A 10,543-nucleotide genomic window follows, 5' to 3' on the forward strand; every position below is an offset into this window, starting at 1 on the left:
TGTGAAAGTACCCAAAAAATGTAACACTTACAGGTGCAAGTACACGATGAATTTCACTAACTGTTTTGCTCACTGATTTTGTTGAACATAGTGATCGCGTCGTTACGACAGCATCTACAGATCCTGTTGGAATTTCTTTCAGAGAGCTTCCATCACCTATAATAAAACGTTCAAAAATAATATGAGTAAATTGCCATGAGCGGTCTCCATTAATTAAATACTCTTCTAATTTTCGATTCCAGTCAACGGCAATAAAACAGGTCCCATCTGGATAATATTGTAGATTATTACCTAGACAAAATATATTCATATTTTATGTCTATTTTTTTTGTATGAAATAGATAATGAATTAAATATCATATAGAGAGAATTTGAATCATTAGTTCATTATTTATATTAAAATATTTATGCTCATCATTTAGTAAGTCATTGATAAAAATATAATTGATTTTAAATTATATTCAATGCCCTTACGTATATATATATATATATATATATATATATATATGAAAATATAAATCTATTTTTAACATCGTAAAAAGAAAAGAAAAATCTTTTAGCAAGTAAATAATATAAAAAGATTATATTAAATAAATTACATAATTAATAAAAAATAGTAATTATTGCGCTTTAAATGTTTTTTCATAACTTTTTAAATCATCGTTTTAAAATGTATAAAATTATATAATAAACTTACAATATATTTATAATTTAAGACATTATATATGCGTAAATGTTTGTTAATATTTTCAAATAACTCGAATTTCAAAATGATTTCAAATTTAAAAACATTGCAATTTTGAAGTTTTCATTTAAATTTTTTCAATGCGTACCGCTCGCTTAATTATGAATGTATTTGTAAAATCGTTGAAAAACTTTGATTTATGTATCTTTTTAATGATTTGCATTGAGCCAATTTCGTAAACTACCAATTTATTATAAGATAAAATCAAGGTTATCACCAAGGGTTTCGTGATACATAATTGCATTCTGATCATTGACATAAGTGTACCATAAATATATTTTAAAACAGTTTTGCTCAATAATTTCATAAGATAATTTCGTTTCTATAAAATTGAAGTTTTTAACAAGTCAAATCTAATCGTAAATATAAACTACATCATATATATATATATATATATATATATATATATATATCGCTGTAAATTTAGTAAATGAAGAAACATGTTTCCCGGTATAATCAGTAAAAAAAATTTTCAATTCTAATTGTTAAGTCTCATTATTATATATAATATATATGATATTAATTTATAATAATTATATTCCGTGAATGTAAAATTTATTCATTTTATTTATTTATTTATTTTTATACAATAGCATTTTTTATTATTAATAAATTTTAATTATTTCTTTTTTATTATTATTTTTTGTTTTGTTTTATAAGATTAAATTTATATCTAGCATGTTGATTATTTTATTTTTTATGAACATAATTGATGCTTTATTAAAAAGAAAAACATTTTAAGAGTATAATACTAAAATAATAATGCCTGAATAACAATTATATTTATTAACCCGTTTTCACTCCAATTTCCAGTATCCTTATTCGTCCTAAGCAGCGAAGAGTTTCATCATGTGAGACAAATTTTTCTAGCGGTGCAAATAAACGTTTTTTATAAGTTCTAGTCAATTCTGCACATTCGGATTCAAAACCAAGTAAAAAAGTTTCGAAGTAATGTTGACGAAAACGTGACCATTTCCATGATATAAGGCCCGAAAAAATGATAATAATAATTGTGATTAGACCATATTTAGTAATGAGATCACGTATCCATAAATCGCTTCCACTCATTTTCACACCAGTCGCCTTTTTATTATCCTCTTCATTTTCTGCCACTGCTATTTAATATTTGAATTATTTATTATAATATATGTTTATTATAATATATGTTGATTGTATTACTATGTACAAAATATATATGCATATACAATGCAGCCACATAAGAAACTTACGAATATCGCTGAAACACGAATATACTTAAATAGAAGTTGAAAAGCATAGATAAGATAAAATATTCGTAGATTTGCGATTTAAAATTTGACACAAAAAATTTTTGCATTATTATTTTTATATATAAAAGATATTATGTCTTTTTATATATACAATATATATATATATATATATATATATATATATATATATATATATTTATAAGTATAATTGTATGTATTTATAAGAAATTGTTGTCTTTTGAGGTATTCAAATGATTTACATGACTCTTAAGTAAACATTGCAATTATTTGACAGAATTTAATTTTAAATTTAAGAAAATTATATAACATTTAACTGTTACCGATTAAAAATATAGAATTTGAAAAATTTGTACATTTAATAAATAATACGAAATTAATTTTTATAAAAATACATAAATAAAATATATAAATAAAATAACATAAATAATAATTTTTTGAAAATGTGTTTCAAAAATTGTTTTGTTATTGGTGAATGATTAACAAGTTATATTAATATTCTATAAAATTAAATATAAAATTTATAATTTTACGGTAAACCTATATTTAAATGTTTAATATTTGTTTATTACATACATATTTGGTTACCAAATTTTGATAGATTTTCAATGTCGTCTGACGTTTTTTCATATCTTGTATAGATAATGATTGGTAAGCAGAATATAAATTTAATTATAAAAAGATACCAATACAAGAAAAATGTTAGTAAAAACAGTGCAATATATTTTGTAACCATAGTAAAAATTTATTACATTTATTCATAATTACAGCTGAATTAGTTCTTAATAAAATAGTTAAATAAAATAATGTTTTTATTGAAAAATTTAATTATTAATCAAGTTTCATTGTTATATATTTAAAAAAGAGTATAATTTCATTCAAATACAATAATATAATCATTTTATTTATAGAAAATTTCAAATATCAAAATCTAATACGTATTTTTATATAAAATATCAAAATAAAGATTCCGAGATTTTTATTCCGGAAATTTTTATAATCATAATGAGTACAACTTCCTTTGAAATATTATTGTTTTCATCTCAGTAATCATTATATAATTAGCAAAATATACATTAAAAATTCCAAAATGTAATAAAATAAATAGTAATTAATACAGAAACAAAAATCTAATTTACAAAGCACAATTTACATCATTTAAATAATGTATTATATAATATTATTATATTATTATGTCTTTCAATTACCTACACATAATATACGATTTAATGATCCTTGAAAACTTTAGAAATATCTGTAATACGCACTATTTTAACTTGAGAAATTTATAAATTATTTTTCATTTATACAACGATATTTCTTACAAGAAAAATAAAAATTATTATATTACAAGCTCATTGGGAATAAATACTTATTTTCATTTAATTTAATTCAAAAACTTTCTTTTAATATTTAATTTTTGAAACATGACAAATATTTATATTACAAACTCCATAGACGATAAATTAATAACAATTTATGGTATTTTATCAAAGAGTAATAAAAGTTTATAGATTTGCTTACTACGCATCAAAACTCATAACATGACATATTACAATAAAAGTTTAAGATTTTTTATTTTCAATGTATTTGTAATTTTCAAAGAAAGTGACATATTATTATAAAAAATATACATAATATATTATCAATGATATTGGAATAATTTTAATAGAATAGCATTTAAAATAACTCATTAATTACGATTTTTTACAACAATAAAATAAAACAAATAAAAAGGTTATTGTAATAAAATAGTTAATATTAAACGATAAAATGATAGAAACGTAGAGGCGATAAAAGTAAATAAAAGTCAACGACTACCATTTGAAAATATATGTAAAAATTGTCTCACGTTTTCAATAGAGACTTAAAAAATTTATGTACATAAAACAGAGAGGAGCCAGAATAAATCATTTGGATATTTGCATCGATGGTTATGGTCCAGTTTTTATTAAGGACTTTGGAAGAATAAGCACAAACAATAGGTTCATCGGTTAAGATCACGCGCATGGCGCACCAACTCTATATAGGAGTCCTCGAATGCAATTGAGAATTATTTCTGAAATCCGTAGGCGTTTTGTTTTTGCCATTGGGGCGGAGAAGAGGTTGGCCGTTTCCGTAATGGCTCATTGATTCGTAAAAAGTCGCGCAACTCATGCGAGCATTCGCTAAACGATTACCACACGGTGCGACCTTTCTATTTCCCATCATCAAGCAAGAAAAGCAAGAAAGCGAACTCTACGCATTGAGTGAGCGAGAGAGAGAGAGAGAGAGAGAGAGAGAGAGAGATCATGTGTGCGGACAGCACACATCGGTGGGACCTCTATTATATTATTTTTGCGACATTGTTTTAGCTTATCTGAATATAATTTCGCACACGTATTATGAGTAGTACTTCAGTCACATCTTTAAACCATATATATATATATATATATATATCACTTGATTTATTTTATCAATAGTTCAGAATAATATTCAAATATTGTTGGAAACAATTCTTCCTTAAATATAGAGTTTATAGTTTAAAATATAAGTTATTATATTTTTAATACACTTTATAAGAGAAAATGTAGTTATTCGTTTTATTATCGTATATGTTACATTTTCAACATTGTAGAATAATAATAAATAATTTATAGTATCTTTCTGAAAAAAGAAATAAGCTTAATAACATATTAGTTGTTAAATATATACATATATATATATATATATGGAAGGAAAAAAATTGTTTTTTAATCAGCCGTTAAGTGATGCATTTAATACTAGACTTTTATATTTTATATATTCCGAGTAAAAAGCATTTTAAAATACATGAAAACTATGAAATTATTTTGAAACAAACAGTTCATTTTTTTAATCTTTCAATTATTGTTAATATATGTACGATATGATGTATTATATACTACAGAATTACTTTTTAAAGAACTTTTTATTTAAAAGATATTCAAAAGCATATTAATTATGATGTTATTAAGTAAAACTAGTTTCTTTCTGTATATTATTTGTTATAGTTCATACGTGTATGCATGTATGTCATATATCGAATGATAGTGGAAGCTGCAATAAGTTAAAAATACAGTACTTTACCATAAACAAAAAAATTAAAGTGATTATGAAAATTTCAATCACATGTGTATATTTAATGAAGGGGAAAAGGTTATTTACTTTTAAACTACTAACAACCGCTCCTATGAAAGCGTTGTATAAGCAACACACACATAACAACCATTTCATATTTAAATACTACTGTTAAAGAAAAGATTATACAGATAGGCGGGCGCTTCGTTTCGTGCTCAGCAATAAATCGAGCATTTGTGCTTTAAAAGCGCTTTCTCAACGTCGCGCATATTACTTGTACGTGTGTAGCTTAAATCTGCTGACTCGTACCTTGGAAAACATCTCGCGAAGAGTATTTGTGTGCGTTGGATTGGCAAGGGGGTTGGGGAGGGGGTGGGTAATGGCTGGCAGAGGAAAACGCGCTAATGAAGACAAGACAACGCATCGGATGATAAAGCGGGTAAATATGTTTAAAATAATATGCATACACGGAAAAGAATTTTTATTCGTACAAATAGTTTTTGCGTTTCAAACACGCGTATTTCAATACATGAATACGTATATATGTAAAGTTTTTTTTTCTCTTCAATTTTAATTCGATAAATTCTAAATATAATAAATAGTAATTTTACTACAACTCGATAATACATCATTATGCTTTAAGAATTCTTTTTAATGTTAAATATCGACTTAAATTATGAAAGAAAATTAAATAAAAGAAATTGTTAATTCTTCAATTACAAATAAGTTGTTTAGTATTTGTGAATATTATCGGTGATATCTATTTAATATTTAAATCGATAACAAGAAATTTTAAAATATATATAATAATAGCAGAAATATTTCTGGAAATTTACATATTTTAATACATACGTGGAATATTGAAATCAATCTTATACTTATAATATTTACTTAGTTGTTAATGATTACAAATTAAATTTATTCTTGTAATATTAAGTTAATTGTAAATGTTTGCAAGTAAAGCAAATGTTAATAGAGTTCGAAAATTTATTTATGAAATTTATAAAATTCATAAAATTCAAGACGCAGAATTCGAGAATAAATAATGATCGTCAACAGTTCTTATAATTATGAAAACTTATCAAAATGCGATAAAAAATGACATGGTAAATTAAATATTTCATAATTAAAAATTATTATTTTAATTATATATCATCGATTATGCGTGTTATAATTCATATTCATTACGTTAACTTTATTTTTACGGTTATTTTCAAGATTATTACAAATACTTTTGCATATGAATCTATACGCATACACACACGCGCGCACGCACGCACGCACGCACGCACGCACGCACGCACACGCACAAGCGCAAGCACAAGCACACGCACACGCACACGCACACGCACACGCACACGCACATTGATTACGAGAATTAATTGTTTTTGAAACGTTTAAATATACAAAGGATAACAGCTGTTGGATAGGGTATGTATCATAAACGCGTTATACATAGTTCAATGTGTGGTTAACAGCATATGTGAGCAATATTCATTCAAAATTTGTCTTTGTTCTTTCTTATTGAAAAATAAAAATATTCGAATTTACATTTGCATGTTAAAAGTTGTGGAAGGATGAGTGATTGCGCTAAGCAAAGTGGTATTTATTCCGGTTAGTTATCTCCGACTCCTTGCAACTTGGCCAGACTCGCACACGGGAAAAGGTGCACATTCGTATGTGCCTTCGCGCAAATATAAATGAAAAATAAATATCAGTCTCGTCCCAGGATTAAACCGTTATTTGGTTAATTACATTACAGCACGTACATTCTTCATGTTTCCCTCTTATTTAGCTTTTCCTTATTTATTCAAATATCTCTGGATTATTTTTAATTTTAAAGATACTTTTTCAAGCGTCCTCACTTAATATAAAGCTTGATGTTTATATGTAATTTAATGTTTTCAATATTTTCAACATAATCTTATGATTGTAAATATCAACGCGTGAACATTTTTATCTATTAGTCGACATTAGGTGCATGCCCGTGCGCGCGCACGAATTTCTTGCTTAAACATTATGTTTTACAAAATATTTTTATCTGCATTTTAGAAATGGAAATATTTAAGGACTATGCAATCGACCGATTATATTTATTCATAAATACAATAAATTTGCCTACCATTGGTGTACCACATAAGTATAATTATACCTCATACACGCAATGAATAATATAAAGCATTTATTAAAAATAATCGAATAAAATAATTATTAAAATCATCAAAAAGCCATTAATAAATACATTATAAATTATACCAAGTAATTGTAAAGATAAAACTTTTCAACCAACAACATTTATATCGTTTGCTTAGACGTGACCTTGGCAACTATTCGTTATTGAATATATTTTCAAAAAAGGCTAGAATAAAAGGATAGACATATTCGATGCAATAATGCTCCGTCTGAGACGATATTTGGCATTTATTGAGCTTGTCTGTAGAACGCCATTTTATCGGCGCGTCACAATACTTTTGATTTTGTTCATAAATGTTGAGACGGGAAGCAGAGGAAAATCCTATGATGTCAAGCTGCAGCTCATATCATATTTCTTGCTGTTTCTACTTTTTCTCGCTATACGGGCTTTCCACTACAGGGCCACTTGTACATGTATACGCAAGCGCTACCGTCGACATTTGCTGAAGAAGAGAGAAGAGAAGCGCCTTTTTAAGTGTCCCCGGGTGCTACAGGATGAAGCTCGCGGAATCGACGATGGCATTGTCTCCCATTGTTGGCGAATTGCAATCAATATTTTCACAATATACTACCATTGTCTGTGACACGACTGAGGCGCGAGAGGCCACCCCTACTCGACTCGAGTTCGTCTCTTTCTTGCGGACAAAATTTTCAAAAAGCCCTGCGACTCGCTCTGCCAGATTCTTAAGCGTTCTTCATTCTATGCATATATAAATATAGACGTATATATAATTATATTCAGTGCTACTAAGTTTCGCATCGTCAGCCGAAACTCTACTGCGAGCTTTAGATAACCAGCGAGTCTTGGATGATTTTCTCTCTTCCGTATTCCATTTTTCTATTATCTACTCTTGTACGCTTTTATTTTTTTTTTTGTATATTTAACTCTGCTGCTCATTTATGTTCTTCATCGTTGTATGGTAACACTTATACTGATAGACTTTGTAAGATTAAACATAAATGGAAGAATTTATATTTGTATTAAAGGAAAATAATCGTAAAGGATATCTCTCTCTCTCTCTCTCTCTCTCTCTCTATATATATATATATATATATATATCTGTGTGTCCATTTGTAGGTATATATTCGATTCAATTTTTTTTTTGTATCCGACGACTTTATGAAATTATTAAACGTAATCATGATAAAAATAATAATATTCATCAAGTTCAATATATAAGTATCTCACAGTAATTTTATTCGATTGATATAATTGAGATTTAAATGACGTTCATGAAAATCTAATTAATTGTAAAAATCTCGTTGACCGCTAATAAGAATTAAAATTAAGCTCATAGTACTCATTAACGTATTACAACTTAAATGCATAAGATTAAATTTATAAAAATTACTTTTTCAACTTTCGTCATTTAATTATATTTTCAAAAATATAACGTAAGAGTTTGCAAGATTTTTCTTAAAGACAGAGACAAATGTCACTACAAGAAATTCATTGTATTGAAATACAATATTTCTGCATCGACGGGACGTCTCGTTACTTCCTCAAGACGGAACAACATTTCTTCCTTTCGACATTTCGAAGAACTGTTCAGTCAACAGTCTGACATTATTACCTAAACAATGACCGAGGTCTTAGGCTAATAAGTGGTAATGTAAAAACTCCCGTGGTGAACCTCGCTAATGTTCTACTTTCGAGGTCGGTTGCTGTTGTACTATGTCCTCTGATTCATTTGATGTCCTTCCGACTCCTAATGATTGCGCGTGCATACCTTTACTCGTTTATCCAAAGTTCGGTATAAGTAAATAAGAAAAGTTGCAGAGAAACTTTTGCATTCGCATTATTACTATTTTCGTCTCTATTAATATCAATTGTTTGTGTAAACTACAACACTCCTAATGCCAAATCATAATTTTATAAAATTACCCCTTCCCTGCACTGATAATATAGTAGAAAAAAATTGTACTATATCACTAAAAATTTTTTTTGTTAATTATTGTAAAATGGTATCGTACTTTAAAGATTTTAAATTTCATATTTAAGAAGCTTGAATAAAAGTTTATTGATTAATTTCCAATAGATTTGGAAATATATTTTGAAATTTTTTTATGTTTTGTATGAAAATATTGGAGAATAATTTAGAAGTTAATTAATTTATCTTTATGCAAATAGAAAAACACATTTATAAAAATATAAAAATAATGTAAGTAAATATAATATCTATTTTCAGCAAAAATTATTTGAATAAAATAAAGAAAATAATTTTAACTTTATGTTAAAAGTAAAAATAATTTGGAAATAAACAAAATTTAAAGAATGAGAAAAAATTAAATTTTTTCTACATAATGTAATTATAATCAATTATTTACAAACTCTTACTAATGTATTTAATGATAAATAATATCTTAAAGGTTAGTAGTGCATAAATATATTTAATGCTTATAATGTGATTAGAAATCTTTTCTGCAATTATAGTAAGGAAAGTCGGGGTGTATATAATTCAACTTCTTCAAAATTTGATAATTTGTACCTTGAAAATTTTTTATATTAAATAAATATCGAGACTTTTTTCTATTTTCATTAATTTTAAATATTGAAAATCGACATTAAAAAAGTTAATATTTAATTTATCTGATGTTTAGGTCAATTTGATTATATTATAAATATGGGCTGTGATGTTTTATAAAATACCTCATTCTAATAATCGAAAGAAATTCTATTAATTGCCGTATTGTCACTTAAACTTAAGAAATTTCGATAACTTTTAACAACTTTCCAAACGAAACAAGTTGAGCCATAAAATATTTGCAAATCAGAATTGACATTCATCTGCACATAAATTCAAATCAGATGAGATTGAATTATCACTGAATATTGTATGTCGAATAAAGAAGCATTTTCGGTCTCAACAACGTCTTACTTTCTTTAAAGAAAGTACGTAAAATCGAAGAAGCGAGAAATTTCAGATATTCGCGATAAGTAAAGTAAGAGCGGCCTGTGCCGGTTGAATAAGAAAAATGCCCGGGAAAAAGAGAAAAATGTTGAAGTTCTTTGAAAGTTGCATTATTTAAGCAAATTCAAGACGTGATTATGATAAATATTTAAAGGCATCAGGCGGGGTCCAGATGCTGCTGGTTTCGTTGATTTGCCATGACGACCGTCTTAGCCCAAGTCGAAAGAGCTCTTATTCTTTGCTTCCATTTATTCTCGAAGTGTCTACTATAGGTTTGCCTGTGCACGGGAAGTCATAAACCGCCAGCTACGAGAACAGGAGTGCGAACGGCAAATATCTTCTTCCCGCTTTCTCGCATGAAAGTCATT

At 26.7% G+C, this 10,543-nt stretch overlaps 1 protein-coding gene across 2 annotated transcripts in view; it reads right to left on the minus strand.

The window, feature by feature from the left end:
* The window catches only part of LOC105363818 (methyltransferase-like protein 7A), a 37,736-nt gene that overhangs the window by 1,160 nt on the left and 26,033 nt on the right, over positions 1-10,543 (minus strand). Inside the window, exons 4-6 of one of the 2 annotated variants that reach the window (XM_011501611.1) lie at positions 1,975-1,982; positions 1,537-1,857; positions 32-156 (exon numbers count right to left, since the gene is read on the minus strand). In XM_011501611.1, coding sequence (XP_011499913.1) covers positions 32-156; positions 1,537-1,813 — 402 coding nt within the window. In that variant the 5' untranslated portion in view covers positions 1,814-1,857; positions 1,975-1,982. Of the gene's footprint in view, positions 1-31; positions 292-1,536; positions 1,858-1,974; positions 1,983-10,543 lie in introns of both variants that reach the window. The other variant, XM_011501610.1, reaches the window with a different exon arrangement.

This window comes from Ceratosolen solmsi, unplaced genomic scaffold, assembly GCF_000503995.2.
Source record: "Ceratosolen solmsi marchali unplaced genomic scaffold, CerSol_1.0 scaffold28, whole genome shotgun sequence".
Lineage (NCBI taxonomy): Eukaryota > Metazoa > Arthropoda > Insecta > Hymenoptera > Agaonidae > Ceratosolen > Ceratosolen solmsi.